The 16,496-nt window shown below is 52.5% G+C and overlaps 1 protein-coding gene across 7 annotated transcripts in view; it reads left to right on the top strand.

The window, feature by feature from the left end:
• Positions 1–16,496, top strand: part of SIPA1L3 (signal induced proliferation associated 1 like 3) — a 292,300-nt gene that overhangs the window by 184,923 nt on the left and 90,881 nt on the right. For all 7 annotated transcript variants that reach the window (XM_049901371.1, XM_049901365.1, XM_049901368.1 and 4 more), the window contains 4 exons: positions 4,136–4,324; positions 5,180–5,354; positions 8,391–8,494; positions 12,115–12,272. In XM_049901371.1, coding sequence (XP_049757328.1) covers positions 4,136–4,324; positions 5,180–5,354; positions 8,391–8,494; positions 12,115–12,272 — 626 coding nt within the window. The remainder of the gene's footprint in view (positions 1–4,135; positions 4,325–5,179; positions 5,355–8,390; positions 8,495–12,114; positions 12,273–16,496) is intronic.

Below are 16,496 nucleotides of genomic sequence, written 5' to 3'. Positions count from 1 at the left end.
CCACACTCCCAATTACTAACCCCCTGATGAGACAGCCCGCTCCCTCCCTCCACTCTCTCTTTTCGTGTCCGTTTCACCACCGTCTAACCCCCTCCACCCTCTCATCTCCCCTCCAGGCAGGAGATGCCAACAGAGTCTCAAGTGTCCACGTGGTCTGAGAAGCTCACTCCTCACCTTAAAATGTTAAATGTTTTAACTCCCTGCGTGGCTTGTCGTGTACATGAGATGTGCGTGCGCATACAGTGGCTGACCCGGGTTGAGCGCCCACTGTATGCTAAGCACCGCTCAGGCGTTATCTGATGGAACCCTCTCAACTTTCTGAGGTAGTCACTCATCGTTCCCATTTTAGAGATGATGAAACAGGCACTGAGAAACTGAGCAACTTGCCCAGGGCCACGCAGGGGCAGAGCTGGGGTTTGAACCCAGGCAGTCTGACCCCCAGGTCACCCCCATGGAAAAGTTCTTAAAGGGTGTGCCCTAGACCAGGCCACAGAGAAAGACAGTGCGTCTGGGTCGGGAGCAAACGGAGAATAACCTGACCCAATAGGAACCTCTTTGCTTACAAATGCAGCCCTGGTGGTGCGGTGGTTAAAGCAACCGACTGCTAGCTGAAAGGTCGGCGGTTCAAAGCCAGCAGTGGCTCAGAGGGAGCAAGACACGGCCATCTGCTTCCGTAGGCGCTTCCGGCCTTGGAAACCCTGTGCGGTCACTGAGAGTCAGAACCGACCGGAGGGCAGTGGGTTTGGTTTGGGTCTTTGGTTTGCTCACGGGGCACTGAGTCCTTCTCGCGGCTTACTTGCTTTGTCACCTCTGAGATGGTGCCGGATGTGCAGGCCGAGGGGAGATGTTTACGTTTTATGTGGGAAGAGACGGGCAGTCGTTAGAGGGCCCCAAGGAGAGCCGTGACGGGCCTCCCGCTGCTGTGGGAAGGGTGGACAGAGCCTGGTGGCTGCAGGGGCACGGCACCCGTGAGGAGGCATTTGCCCTAAACCGGTTAGAAGGGCCAGGGTGGAAGGTGGAGGTGGCCTGTCATTGTGACCTGCCACTGTCCTGTTATCACTCCCAGGGGAGAAGGGAAATCTGGGAGCTTTTCAAGTCCTAAGCCTCGGTCAGCTGGAGGCCACCGTCTTCGGTGTGGAAGAAGGAACAGTTCCGGTCACTCGGCCCCAGCAGAGGGCGCTGTGGGACAGGGTCCGTGGGATCTCAGAACAGAGATCCCGCCTATCAGCACTGCATTGAAACCTCAGCCCCAGGGCCACCCAGATTGGCCGGGCCGAGCATCCGACATCATTGCTCTTCACGATCTGTGGGAGGACCACCCTGCGGTGGTGAGAGAGATTTGTTTTTACTGCTGACGAGGGCCAGAGCTGGGAGCTCCCAACATCGAGCTCATGTCATTCTTTCCACCTGAGCCTCCTGCCAGGTCCCGTTTGCCGAGGATGAGTTGTATTCTCAGAGATGAAGTCTTGACAGGTTTGTTTTTGCCTCCTCCTGAGTCTGTCTGTGGTCTTAGGGTGAGCGTGAGTTTTCAGTTAACGCTGATCCTCCTGTGGTCTTTCAACCAGAACCCCAAATGTGTTTTTGGTGCCTCTAACAAGCCCCTCAGGTGTAGAACTTTTCCCTTGTGGTGCTCTAGCCCTCTGCCATGCCTAGGGTCTGGAGCACTACAAGGTGCTGTGTTGGACCCGCTGTGCCTGGCCCAGGGCATGGCGTAACTGATGGCCAGTGCACGTTGCAGGTAAAAGCATGAACTTGTGTTGGCAAGGACGGGATGCAACAGGGCTCTCAGACAGGGCTAGCAGGGTGTACATTGGTACAACCACTTGGAAAATTTTGGCAGTTCAGTAAGATTGAAGATTAACATGCTTGGTGACTCAGCAGCTTCTCTCAGAGTATAAAGCTCATTGCCATCGAGTCGATTCTGACTCATAGTGACCTTATAGGACAGCGTAGAAATGCCCTATAGCGCTTCCAAGGAGCAGCTGATGGATTCAAACTGCTAACCTTTTGGCTAGCAGCCAAGCTCTTAACCACTGCGCCTCCAGGGCTCCCCTAGGTATAAAGCCCCCCAAATAACCAGCACGTTCATGTGCCCAAGAAGTGCTTCTGTGCATTTTCATAACGGCGCTGTTCACAGTTGTGAAACGCTGGAAGCAGCTCCATTGCTCAGCAGCGGGACGTAGGCTACATCACTGGGGTAAGAGCGTCGGTCTGCGGCAACCGTGCCATCGAATCTCACGCATGCAGCGTTAAGAGAAACAAGCCAGATAGGAAAGAATACAAACTGCTCAAAGCTCAGAAATAGTCAGAAATCAAAGACAGTGTTGAAAGTGAGAGAGCGTTAGCTTCGGAAAGGAGATCAGGCCCACGAAGAAGCTTCCGGGGGCTGGAAATGTGTGTCTTGATCTGGATGGCGATGACCCGTGGATCTGGATGGCGATGACCCGTGTTCATTTGGTGATCATTCCTTTAGCTGTACATATGTGTTTTATGCATTTTTCTGTTTGTGGGTTATACTTACAGTAAAAAAAAATTCAAAAGAAAAAAAAACAAGGTTTTGGAGCAGTCAGACCTGACTTGAAATCCTAGTTCAGACACTCGTCAGATCTGTGCCTGGATAAGGTGCCTAACCTCTTAGAGCTTCAGTTTCCTCATCTGTAAAATAGAGATAATAAAACCTCCCCTAAAAGGACCTGCACGTGCAATTAGGTAATTACTGCAGTACCTGGAATGCAGTATGGCCTTCATAAATGTGACATATTATTAAAGTATGTATCAGTTAGGAGTGACTTCAGCTGCACAGTGAGTTTAGTTCCTGCCTGACCAAAGCCGAAACAAATAGGGGTTATTTGAATTACTTAATAAGAAAGCTAGAGGTAAAAGTAGAAGGGTCAACCTCCCTGTGATTTTCTTGTCTCTTCCCTCGTGATGACAAGATAGCTACGACAGCTCCAGACATCGCATCCTCATACCCATGTCCCGAGCAAGAGGAATGGAAGGTAGAAAAGGGCTTACCTTTTATTAGACAAGAGAATCTGCTTCCAAAGTCTCCCCCAAGCAAAATTCTCCTCACATTTCCACATGGCTACTCCAGTTTAGGAAAGCAACATCTTGGGAAGAGGAAGGAGATGGTCATGATTGCCTTTGACTGGAGGTTCTCAATCCCGGCTGCTACATCAGAATCACTTGAGAGGGGATTAAAAATGTGTGTATATACGTGTGTGTGTGTATATATACGTATGCTGATACATACTTGCACACCCGGGCTCCTCCGCAGATAAAGTGAATTAGAGCCCATAAAACCCATTGCCATCAAGATTCCAACTCATTGTGACCCTGTAGGACAAGGCAGAACTCCCCCATCGGGTTTCCAAGACTGTAAATCTTTACAGAAGCAGACTGCCACATCTTTCCCACAGCGCCGCTGGTGAGTTCAAACACCGACCTTTCGGCTGGCAGCCAAGCGCTTAACCACTGCACCACCAGGGCTTCTGAATTATACTCACTGGTGCGATTTTTATCATGAAACCGAGTTGAAAACCAGTGCCATAGTTGAAGATCCAAGATGGTGCCAGTGTCGGGGGCAGGCAGGTGTTTTACATAAGAGCATACATAGCGTGTGTATGCTCTGCTATGCCGTGATATGATGTGATAGAAGTGTAATAACCACAACGAGAGCTGTCATCCGAGTGCTCCCTGTCACGTGGTGCCTGTGTTATTCATTCCACTTCCTACTGCCTGACACCGTTCATCTCCCTCACCAGCACGTCAGCTCCGTGAGGGCAGGAGTCTTTCGTCTTACTCACTGCACGTGGATCAGAGCTGGCACACAGAAGGAGCGGACGAAGGAAGGAATGTGCCAGGCGTGTTGTGTCTCTGGCAGCATTCAGTCCTTCCAACACCCCTTTGGGGTTATGATAACTGTCACTGTGTCCGCTTCACAAAAGAGGAAGCTGAGGCTCAGAGATATAAAGCCACTTGGACACATAGCCAGGAAGTAGCAAGTTCAAGTCCTGGCTCAGACCCAGGACTTTCTGAGCCCAGCGCCCAAGCTTCTAACCATCACGCACATCTCTTTGGAAACCCTTCCTGGGTCCTTAGAGCCCCCTCACCTTCCCTTCTCTGCTTTGAGCAGCTCATCACCCTGCGGGGCTCCATCCTGGAGGATGCCACACCCACAGCCACGAAGCATGGGACAGGGCGGGGCCTCCCCTTGAAGGACGCCCTGGAGTACGTCATCCCAGAACTCAACATCCACTGCCTGCGACTGGCTCTCAACACCCCCAAGGTGACAGAGCAGCTGCTGAAGCTGGACGAGCAGGGGGTGAGCCAGGGGCTTGTGGGGGGCGAGGGACCACTGGGGCCACGGCCCGCAACCCCGCTCCCAGACCTCTTTCCCTTGGTCACTTTGGTTTTTGCTTTTGCGTTTGCTTGTTTGTTTTGCAAGAAACAAACCTACTTAAGCTAGTTTCAGCAAACAGAGGGATCTATAACCAAATTCTAGAGATGCCAAGGGCAAGAGTGAACTTGGGTCTTGGGAGGGAAATGGCTGGGGTGAGAAGGCCATCAGGATCACCATCCCTGGGTCTTTCACCTCTGCTTCCTTTTTCCCTCTCGCTACACATTGGTGCCTTCTGTTTCTCGGCCCCGTGATAGACCATGCCCCCGCCATGGTCCTAGAGTCGCTGGGCTGTCGCGATGTAGAGCCCAGCGAGCTGACTCTCCATCCTGGAAGAGCGTCTGGTCAGCCCACCCTCAAGTCAGGTTTCTGTGCTCCAGTCCCCTTGACCAGGAGAATTGGCAATACGTAAAGCGAATGTGGCTACCGGGGACCCACTCCCTAAAAAAATGTTGACTGTGGGCCCTGAACTTCTAGAGTTCCCTTGTGCAGAATCTCAGCCAGCCCCAGTCCACCTGCCATGGGAACCTGGCCAACGGAGGCCCTTTCACTGAGAATGGCATCACTAGCTGTCTTCCCTGGGGAGAACAAGAGCGGGCGGCACGGGGACAACTGGACAGGCCCTACCATCCTTTTTCTTTCCCCTCTGGCTCTGGCCCTTCATTTCCATGCGACCCCACCAGCGGCTCCTAGGGTGCAGCGCCTTAGAAAGCCCTTTTGTTTACTCCCGGTCACATCTCCGCCTGGCCTGTCTTCTCACAGCCGTCCTTGTTCCCACAGCTCTGCCGGAAGCACAAGGTGGGTGTGCTCTACTGCAGGGCAGGCCAGAGCTCCGAGGAGGAGATGTACAACAACGAGGAGGCGGGCCCAGCCTTCGAGGAGTTCCTCTCCCTGATCGGCGAGAAGGTCTGCCTGAAGGGCTTCACCAAGTACGCCGCCCAGCTGGACGTGAAGAGTAAGTGGCGGTGGCACCCCCTCAGGGGAAGCCAGTTAGGTGACAGCTTGCCGCCTCTGCCCACCCACCTACCCAATGGACAGGAGTTAGAAGGCCTGGGATAGTGAGGTGAGGAACGCGGGGCGGCGGTGCTGGAGGACCCTGTCGGTGGGGGTGCAGACGGCCCAGGCGCTGTGGAAGACAGTAAGGCACATTCTAGTCACGTTTGAGGGTGCACCTGCTCCGTGTCTCACAGTGGCACTCCTAGACATGTACTCTGAGCTCCTGCACTCGTGCACCAGGTGTCCTGAGTGTTCACACCAGGGGTCCCGAGTGTTCGCACCAGTGGAAGGCTGCAGTGCCCTGTGCACACTGTCAGAATCACAGTTCTGTCACAGCAGCGGAGAGCAGCACAGCAGTGACAACGAACCACACTGCATCCACCAGCCTGGATGAGGGCCATGTGGCATGCTGAGCACAGAGCCCAGGCCTCAGACGAGCACACTCTGAATGATGGCATTTGTACAAGGTGGCTTTACAGAGCAAACTCCAGCAGTGTGTTGTGTGGGAATTTGTTCTTCTCTGTGAAGCGCTTGGAAAGCCAAGCAATGACAGACACAATGTTTAGGACGGTGGTTACCTCTTGGAGGAGAAGGGAAGGTAGACCTGGAAACCATATTCACACGAGCGTGGGTGGTGGTTGGTACAGAGGTCTTGTTAGATCATTCTCTGGGCAAGCAGATGATGTTTAGGGTCCAAACGTTCCCTAATAAGGAGCTTTTGTGAGGGATGGTGGGTGACGTGCCGAACCAGTATCACAGCTTTCTGGGTGGGGCGCAGACTGCTCGTTTTCCTTGAGGGATGGGCTGTTGTTGGGTTAGTTGCTTGGGCTGGGTGTCGGAAAGCCCCAGAATGGAGCCCTTGCTGTCAGTCACTTACTCTTCACCTTACCTCGTCAAGCCTCAGTTTCCCTATCTGGAAGATGAAGGCTTAGGTGATGGCATGGCTGAGCCACAGGAAGCCCTTAGCAAGTGTGAGCGTGGCCACTGTGGTTGTTACTGGTGATGGTATTTAAGGATTCAGCTAAAGGAGCAGAAGAAGGAAGAGGAGAGTTAGTACCTCCCTTTTCAAGCAGCTATCTCCTCCTGAGGCCCAACTTCTCTGTCCCCAAAATGAAGGTAATATTCTCGCCCCCTTGCTGGGTTGCTGTGAGGGTTGGACGGCCAGCGCAGTGAGTGCCTCACACAGAATTAGCCCTCAAACAAATGTTGGCTGTGGTGGCTGGTGTGGCTCCTGTGGGAAGGGGCTTTGCTCAAAGGACCAATGGGAGCAGTTTCCCCACCTAGTAGACAGGGGTGCCCCTGGCTTTAGTAACCACCTGGCTGTCAGCTGGCTTCAGGCTTGGCTCTGTTACCGGCTGACCCGGGGCTTCAGTGTCCCCATCTGTCACAGGTCCTCCCCTAGGATGTGAACCGCACAAGGACAGGGCCTTCCCTGTCTGCTTCACCACTTTCCCCAACACCTCTAACAGTTAAATAGAGCTGGGAGACATGAACACGAAAGGACCAAGGAATGGGGTTCCAGGGCTCAGTGAGACCCCCTGGTGTGGGGTACAGCATGGCTTGTGGGTTCTTGCATTCAGGACAGCCCTTCTGGCTGTCCTCCCCGGCAAGGCCCTCTGCTGGACCCAGTACTGCAGGGGCACAGGGTGGCTTCAGGCTCTGCCCCACACAGCTCTCCGGCCCCTGGCCACAGGTGAGACGGCCAGTTATGTTCAGTGTCAGGAAGGAGCAGTTCAAAATGATACGAGCACATGTGGGGAACCTGACCCCGTGTAGGGCAGGAAGGTTCCCTTGTGACATGTGGCCTCAGAGGGCTGAGTTGGAATAAAATCGGCAAAGAGAGGACGCAGGAAAAGCATTCCCGGCAACGGGCATAGCACTCCCAAAGGCTTTGAGGTCCAGAGGCTGTTGTTGTGGAGCTGGTGTGGAAGATGAGGCTAGGGCAGCCGGCAGGGGCCCCTCTGTGCAGGGCTCTTAGGGCTAAAGGTTAGGGATGGGCCTGTTTCCTATAAGGAATGAGAAACCCTCCCGAGGCAGTGTTGAGTAACGTTAAGAAAACAGACTGAGCTAAATGGCCTGGGTTCCGTTTCACGTACCACCACTCACAGAGGCGTGAACTTGGGCAGGTCACTCCATCTCTGTACCTCAGTTTCCCCCTCAGAAACATGGGGTGGATAATAGGGAGGTGCCTCTCTGTGGCACAGCGCTCTCTCTCATTAGAGATAACCACTGTCCTGACTTGTGTGGTAATCATTTCTTTGCTTTTCTTTGTAGTTTTGCCACCTGTATGTTGCTGCATCCCTCAACAGTGTAATTTGCTTTGCCTGCTTCTGAATGTAATGTGAATGGAGTCAGAACCCTGGTGGCACAGTGGTTAAGAGCTGGGCTGCTAACCCAAAGGTCGGCAGTTCGAATCCACCAAACGCTCCTTGGAAACTCATGGGGCGGTTCTACTCTGTCCCGTAAGGAATTGTACAGTATGTGCTCTTTTATGTCTGGCGTTTTTCACTCGGCATTATCAAGTTGTGAGGTTCCGTCATAGTGTAGCTATAACTCATTTCTTTTCGTGGCTGTATATTTTTCCACGGTATTTTTGATTGACATTTGAAGATTCTTGTACCCGTATCCTGGGGCACATGTGCTAGGATCCTAGGAGAGGAAGTGCTGGGTCATTGATTGAGCCTGTCATCAGCTTTAACAGATATTGCTAAAAGTTTTCCCAGGTGGTTGTACCAATTTGCACACCTCACCAGCCACCTGAGGAGTTTCAGTTGCTCCACATCCTCGCCAACCCTTGATACTATCAGATTTTTTAATTTTTACCAGGCTGGTAAGTATGTGATGTAAGGTTTCTTTTTTTAATCTGAATTTATTTAATTTTAAAAAGTGGGCTTAAGCAAAAACCTCAAGTTAAAGATGAGCACATATGGCATGTGGGATATAGCAGAAACCCAGCGGTTTGGGAACGCGGCGCTAAGTGGTGTTTCTGTTTCAGCTGACTCCACGGGAACCCACTCCCTCTACACGACGTACCAGGACTACGAGATCATGTTCCACGTCTCCACCCTGCTTCCATATACCCCCAACAACAGGCAGCAGGTCAGTAGGGCCAGGGTAGGGGCCCAAAACAACGCACAAGTGAGTCCCAAGGTGCTCTGCCTCACGTTGCTGTTGGGTGGCTGCCTCCTGGCCTTGGCTCTCCTGGCACCGTCCTGTGGACCAGATGGAGGCACCTGGCCTTGCAGACCCCTTGGTACTTGGTCACTTCACCTGGGGATTACAGACTAGGCCTGGTGAGGTTTGATGTCTGTTTGGTGCCAGTTTTTCTTGCCATTCCTGGCCACGTCGCTAGCCTCCAGCTACCTCAACTCCCCTGAGGGCCTCTTGAGTCATCAGGGGTCCTGTGAGAAAGAAGAATGGATCAGTCAGCGTTATTTTGAGTCATCAGGGATCCTATGAGAAAGAAGAATGGATCAGTCAACATTCTCTTGAGTCATCAGGGGTCCTGTGAGAAAGAATTGCAAATGAAAGAGACTCAAATCAAGTTAGCATAAGCAAAAAATGGAATTTACTGGGTTATGTAAGTCTGAAGTGCTGAGACAGGGCTGGCTTTAGGTATGGCTGCCTCCAGGGCCTCAGAGAAGGTTTGAAATCCTCTCCGTTTCTCAGCTCTGTTTTTCTTTGCGCTGGCTTCATTCAGAGGTCTACCCAAGTAGTGGCAGAGACACCCCCCGAGCAGCCCGAGACTCACATCCCACCGCCTTAGCCACCCCAGGAGAAAGAACCGTTTCTTCCCAGATGTTCCAGAAGCAGCTTCAGGGGTGGATCTTATTGGATCATTTATGTGCCAGCTCCTGAGCCAATCCCTGGGCCTGGATGAGCACGTGATCACCCCTGTAGTGGGCAATTGACCTTGAAACCTAGGCAGAGATCAGGGAGATGCTTTCCCCAAGGGGGACCCGAGTGTGCTTACCAACAGAGGGAGTGTGAGTGCTGGGTGGACAAAACCAGCACACACCCTCTGCCAAGAGGCTGCCAGTGCACCCGTGTCTTCTCCTGGACACCCCATGCAGATGGGGCCCCAGGAGCCATTCTTCCTCATTACTAACAGAAACCCTGTAAGTTGTTGACAGTTTAGGAAGTGTATATTTTTCCAGTTGGTGCAGATGACATTGTAGATTTTGTTGGTCAAAAACGGTCAAATATCACCACTGTTATAAGAACTCAAGAAAAGATTTAAACACAGAAGAAAACATTCTTTGATGGTTATGAGGGTGGGGAGGGAGGGAGGGGGAAGTCACGAACTAGATGGTAGACAAGAATTAGTTTAGGTAAAGGGAAGTCAACACACAGTACAGGAGAAGTCAGCGCAATTGGGCTAAACCAAAAGCTAGGAAGTTTCCTGAACACAACCAAACACTTTAAAGGACAGAGTAGCAGGGGCGGGGATCTAGGGACCATGGTTTCAGGGAACATCTAGGTCAATTGGCATAAGAAAATTTATTAATGTTCTGTATCCCACTTTGGTCAGGGGCATCTGGGGTCTTAAAACCTTGAGAGCAGCCCTTAAGATACATCAATTGGTCCCAACCCACCTGGAGCAAAGGAGAATGAAGAACACCAAAAACACAAGGAAAATAGTAGCCTAAGAGACAAAAGGACCACATAAACCAGAGACTCCATCAGCCTGAGACCAGAAGAACTAGATGGTGCCCGGCTACCACCAATGACTGCCCTTGGTAGAGAATACAACAGACAGTCCCTGACAGAACAGAAGAAAAGTGTGGAACAGAATTCAAAGTCACATAAAAAGACCAGACTTAATGGTCTGACTGAGACTGGAAGAACCCCCGAAGCCATGGCCCTGGATGCTGTGTTAACCCAGAACTAAAACCATTCCCAACGACCACTCTTCAGGCAAAGATTAGACTATAAAACAAAATAATACTCTTGAAGAGTGTGCTTCTTAGGTAAGCGGATTCACGGGACCAAATGGGCGGCTCTTATCCAGAGGCAGAATGAGAAGGCAGGAAGGGACAGGAGCTGGTTCGATGGACACGGGAAACCCGGGGTGGAAAAGGGGAGTGTGCTGTCACATTATAGGGCTTGTAGCTAGGGTTACATAACAATATGTGTATGAATTTTTGTGTGAGAGTTGAACTGTAAACTTTTACCTAAAGTACAATTTTTAAAAAAGGATCAAATATCAATAATTTTATAAGGTTAATAACCTAATAGCATGCTGTTAAGAGGGTGGGTCTCAGAGTTAGACCTGAGTTTGAGTTCTTTGCCACTTCCTAGCTGTGTGATCTCAGGTTAGTGGTTTTACCTCTCTGAGCCTCGGGTCCCTCCTCTGTCAGGTGGGCAGAATGATGTTGCCCGTGTCTTCGGGTTGTTGAGAAAGGTCCATGTGCTTGTGCATGAAACCAGAGCATGAAGCAGGGCCCAGCACATAGTAGGTCCACAGGGAGCAGCCCCTATGCCTGGGTATTTGGAAGGGTGATGGAGAAAAGCATGGGTTCTGGAACCAGGCAGAAGTGGGTGAGAACCCTGGTTCTTTGCTACCACAACTGTGTGACCTAGGGTAAATCATTTAGCCTCTCTGAGCCTACGTTCTCTCATCTGTTAAAGGGAGTGAGGGTGAGTTAACACCTCATCAGGTTGTCATGAAGTTAAGATGGATGTAAGATGTGGATGTGAAATGCCTGGTACACGGTCTGCCCCAGTAAATCAGCACTTAATCTAGAATTTCCGATTAATCCAATTTAAAATACAGTCAAAAAACTAGCAACCCAGTAGTCTGAGTTGTGCTGATAAATGTGTTCAGGTTTTACGTGCAGCCACCTCATCGTATGCTACCAACGTGAATTACATCATAGTTATGTGAGGACTAAACTTGTGTAAGTAAGAACAGTGTAATTTCAGCAAATAAGCAAAAGCACTGTGACGGCATCGCCTGTGAAGATGGTGGTCCTCCCCAGAGACTGACGGGCAGAGCAGGAGGGGGAAGGGCAGAGGGGAGGGAGGGCAGGGTGCCCTTATGGCCACCCTGCAGCTGCAGCTGACCCAGCAGCTCAGGGTCCTGCCGGCGGTCTCTGGTCTGGCCACCGTTGTTCATGATTGTGGCTTTGGGCAAGTTGAGGACCACTGGCCCATGCTGTCATTCAGTCAACGTTTATTGAGCACTTCACAATGGTTAAGAGCTCAGCTGCTAACCAAAATGTTGGCAGTTCGAATCCACCAGCCGCTCATTGGAAATCCTATGGGGCGGGTTCTATTCTGTCCTGTAGGGTCGCTGTGAGTCAGAATCGACTTGGCGGCAGTGGGTTTGGATTTTTTGGGTTACTGTGTACCAGGCACTGTATCACTGGAGAAGGTAGTGGGCAGTGAACAAAACAGACAAAAACCCTGTTCTTGTCTGTCCCCACTTCAGTGACAGACAAGAAAGAAGAGGAGGAAAGGCCATTTATGCGTACATGTGTTGATATGTCTTTAGTTCATGGGAAAAGGGGGGAGTGGTCGCTGGGAGGACAACCAGCAGGGTCTGCCACTGATGGAAATAGCCGTTAACAGGAGACAGTATTTTTAGCAACATGTTCTCGGTGAGCAGAGCTGCCCTTTCTGGCCCTGCCCTGAGTACACCGTGTCCTCTGCAGCCCTCATCCCGCTCCAGCCGCCTCTGATGCCATCCTCTTTCCCCGTCTGTTCTCCCTTCACAGCTCCTGAGGAAGAGGCACATAGGGAACGACATCGTGACCATCATCTTCCAGGAGCCTGGGGCACTGCCCTTCACCCCCAAGAATATCCGCTCGCACTTTCAGCACGTCTTTATCATCGTCCGAGTCCACAACCCCTGCACTGAGAGCGTCTCCTACAGGTGCGCACCGCTTGACGCTGTCCCGCTGGGACCGGCAGGCACCCCCACCCCATGCACACACAGGGCAGCCCCAAAAAGGTAGTTCCCAGCGTCCAGGTGACATGCAAAGTGAGAACGGACAGCCGGGCGGGCAGCTTCTCTGTCTGTTGTCTATGCTTCAGCAGGGGACTGTGTCCACACGTTCCCAGCCTTCCAAGAGAGTGGTTCTCAGCCAGAAGGGGCATGTCTCCCTCATCTGGACAAGGAAGTTATCAGGGATTTATATCTGCCTGAAATCGTTTGGTTGCCAAGTGACAGAAAATCCACCTGAGTCAGGTGTAAGAAGTGTGAGTATCTCTTGGCTTACAGAAATGACAAGCCTGGACCTGCTCAGCTTTCCTCTGTGTACATGGCTTCACTTTCTGGAGCTCTGAGCTTAACACCCTGCCAGCTGCAAACCCAGCAAAAAGAGCTTTCCTTCCCCCAGAGCTGCATCTAAAGCCCCAGCACTGAGGCGCCTTGACCTGACCCCAGTCACAGCCCTATCCCAGAGCCAGGCCGAAGGCAACTGACCACCTGGCCTGGGAGGCAGAGGAGTGGTTTCCCAAAGGAGAACCAGAAAATAGAGGGATGGAGACAGGGCCAGCAAAGCCCACGGTGGTCCCTGTCGGGAGGTAGCATCAACGGGCTTTAGTTCACAAGTTACCAAGTAACTCAGGCCTCACATCCACCATGTCCTCTGAGCAACAGCTCTCACCAAGGGCGGGGGCGGCCGGCAAAGGACAAAGGGAGAGCTGTGGGTATGGCGCGGGAGGATAGAGCTGTGCTCCCTCAAAGCCATCCTGTTAACTCCTCATTTTCCCAGAGCAGCACGTCAGACTCCAGGGAGTGAGCTTGGGTGTGTCGTTTTCTGGTTTTTTTTAATTGATTTTTTTTTTTTTTAATGATTTGAAGTTCAGACAACCAAAAAAAGAAAAATCCTCTGCCATCAAGTCGATTCCGACTCATAGCAACCCTAAAGAACAGAGTAGAACTGCCCCATAGGGTTTCCAAGGAGCAGCTGATGGATTTGAACTGCTGACCTTTCAGTTAGCAGCCAGATGCTTAACCACTGCACCCCCAGGGCTCCCATTCAGACAATACTAGAGAGTTTAAAGGTGCGTTGTTCCTTGGCTGCCGAAAGGCAACCTTGGTGGGGAAGGTGGTGATGTGTACACACACACACAAACACACGTACACACACAGACGTGCACACACACACTCCAAGCAGAATAGGAGACAGCCTTCCAGTAGCGCACTGGAGGAGGTTTGGTCCCTTCTGCCCTTCCCCCGCGCTGGGTCCTCTCTGACCTGAGTTCTCACAGCAGCCTTGTAGCCACCCACCCTCCCCTCTCGTCCCTTCCCATCGGCCTCTGCTCAGCCTCCAGGATCGTTTCTTTTCCTGATGCACAAAACCTTTCTTGTTTTTTCACAGTTCAATTTAAGATATTTTTATTATGCAAAATTGTAAACACTCTGAAAAGGACAGAAAATAATACAACAGACACCCATGTGCCTACCACCGAGATTTAACAGATGTTAACATTTTGCCATATCTGCTTCCACTCTTTTTTTTTTTTTTTTAAAGAAAGAAAACGTTAGAGATCCACCCTCATCCTCCAGCCCCACCTCCCCCCAGCTGGCTTCCGCCCCCTCCTTACCCACAGGCAGCCACCCTCTGGGCAAACCTCACTCTCTCTCCCCTGCTGGGAGCCCTTCCTGGAGCTCCAGGCCCCAGCAGCCTAGCCTGACCTCCTGACCCTGGGCCCCTTGTAACCCCGCCCCCAAGTGAGTTCCTGATTGTCCTTCAAGACTGAACTCAGACACACCTCTGACCTCCTGCAGGGGGTGACCACCCCTCCCACGCGGCGACGTAGCCTCCCTCGAAGGGGACCCCACATCACGTTCACCTCTGTATGTCTAACAGCGCAGCGTCTGGCATGTACCCGCTGCCGTCGGTTCCGACTCACAGCGACCACGTGGGACGGTAGAGTTGCCCAGGCTGAAATCTTCGTGGAAGCAGAGTGCCACATCTTCTTCCCAGGAAGCGGACGGCGGTTCCAACCGCCAGACTTTTAATTAGCAGCAAGCGCTCAACCACCGCGCCACCAGGGTTCCCTCACTCGCCACACGGTGCCGACTGGACAGGGCCCTGGTGCCGCGGTGGTTAGAAGCCCGGCTGCCAATCAAAGGCCGGCAGTGTGAACCCACCAGCCGCTCCTTGGAAACTGTGGGGCGGTTCTGCTCTGTTCCGCAGGGCGGCTGTGAGCTGGAATCAGCGCGACAGCACTGAGTGTGAGATGCCCGGCCCAGGCGTAGCGGGCACTGAGCAGTAAGCAGATGTTTTAGGGACGCCTACGGAGCCGCACCGACCGGGGGCCTCAGGGTCAGTTCTGAGTAGCACACCAGTGTCCCCGCAGCCCGTGGCGTGCTAAAACCCATCTCTGCTGCTGGGGAAGCAAGGGACCAGCTGCTCTGATTGTCCACAACCCTTCCGCAGTTAGCAATTTCATGATTCTTAAAATCATGAATCAGGATTGTGGGAAGAGCCAGAACCTGTCACTACAAGCAGCCAAATGCTGAATGAAGAAGCTGCAGAGCTATTCACGTTTGAAACCACAATCTGAACGCCCACGTGTTAACTGGAGGTGAGGGACTGGTGAGGTCTGCGCATTCGGCTTTGCCACGGAAGGATTCCTGCCTGGTTTGTGTGGTCCTGGGAGAGCCTCCCCACCAGGAAATGCCCTTTTCTCTCAAACCTGCACACACTGTGTGCTGATAGAAGCTGTTTCTTCCTGCTCTGCTCAGTTCTTAATGATTCTTTAGTTAATATGGAGCCCTACTGGTACAGTGGTTAACAGCTCAGCTGCTAACCAAAAAGTTTGGCAGTTCAAATCCACCAGCCGCTCCTTGGAAACTCTATGAGGCAGTTCTGCTCTGTCCTAAGGTTTGCTATGAGTTGGAATTGACTGGACAGCAATGGGTTTAGGTTTTTTTTTGCTTAATCAGTATTGAGCACCTGCGCCGGGGAATCAGGAAGCCCAGGGCGGTACCTGCCTAGGTGGTGCTCCTGGAACATGGAGCAGGGTCACTGGACAAGGAACAGTGGAGGTGGGGAGCGAGGAGTCTGGCCTGATGACCTGGGAGCCCCCTTGCTGCTCTCCTGTGCGTGCTCCGGCCTCTCCAGGCTGCTGTTCCAGGGCAGCCCCCATGATCTTTGCAGATTGCCCGCCTGCTTGGCTGACACCTCCAGCCATCAGGAACCTAGCAAGGAATTGATGGTTCCTCAGGGACTTAGTGGGAGGGAGTTATTGAGCAAACTGTTACCCAAGGTGTGGGCAGGTTAGGGGAACCAGTAAGGGAAGGTGAGGCACCTAGGGGCTAGCAGCAGCAGGGAGCTGTTACCCATCCCTAAGCTTGATGGGGCAGGGGCTGGGGGAGCAGGTCCTGGCAGCCGGTGAGAGCTGTGGCCCCAGGAGCTGGACTGTGAGTAAAGAACCACAGCCCCAGTAGGGAGGGAGCGAAAGGAAGCAAATAGCCCAACCCCTCCCTTCTCCTGCCTCCCATCTTCTGCCAGGGCCTCTTGTTGACCAAACTGAGCTGGAAGCCGAGGGGACAGGAGCCCAGTGACAGAATCCCTGAAGATCAGCTTCCAGAGTACCAAGCAGAGCAGACAATGGTGGGGTGGCTGTGGAGGGGCACACAGTGGACAGCTGGCTTGAACCATGGGCTCGTTCTCTGTCCTTAGCATAACATGGAAACTGCTAACACACCGTCAGGACCCCAGGTGGTCTGGGCCCTGGCATCCTTACCAACCTCCGCCCCCTCACTGTGCTTAGCTCCCTGGGCTCTGGCCTCCTTGTGCGTGCCCGTTCCTAGCCCCTGCCTGGAGCTCCCTCTGGGCCCTACTCCTCCCGCATAGCTCAGCCTAATTGTCACCTCCTCAGAGAAGCCCTCCTGGCTTCCTCGAATCCAGACCGGGTCCTTCTGTTGTTTGTGGTGACACAGCCTGTTCACTTTCTTTGTGTTTACACAGTAATCTGTGCGTTTGTTTAGTACGTCTCTCTTCCTGGACTGGAAGCTCTGGGAGGGCAGGGCTTGGTGTATGCCCAGTGCTCAAGAGAACGGGCGTCCAGGAGCTGCTTGTCATACAAGGGTGAACGTTGCACTCTCTCCCTTGTCAAAGTGTGTATGTAGGGGAGCCAG

Source organism: Elephas maximus, chromosome 11, assembly GCF_024166365.1.
Source record: "Elephas maximus indicus isolate mEleMax1 chromosome 11, mEleMax1 primary haplotype, whole genome shotgun sequence".
Classification (NCBI taxonomy): domain Eukaryota; kingdom Metazoa; phylum Chordata; class Mammalia; order Proboscidea; family Elephantidae; genus Elephas; species Elephas maximus.
Note: the sequence above shows the minus strand (reverse complement) of the source record. Positions and strands in the feature narration are given on the sequence as shown.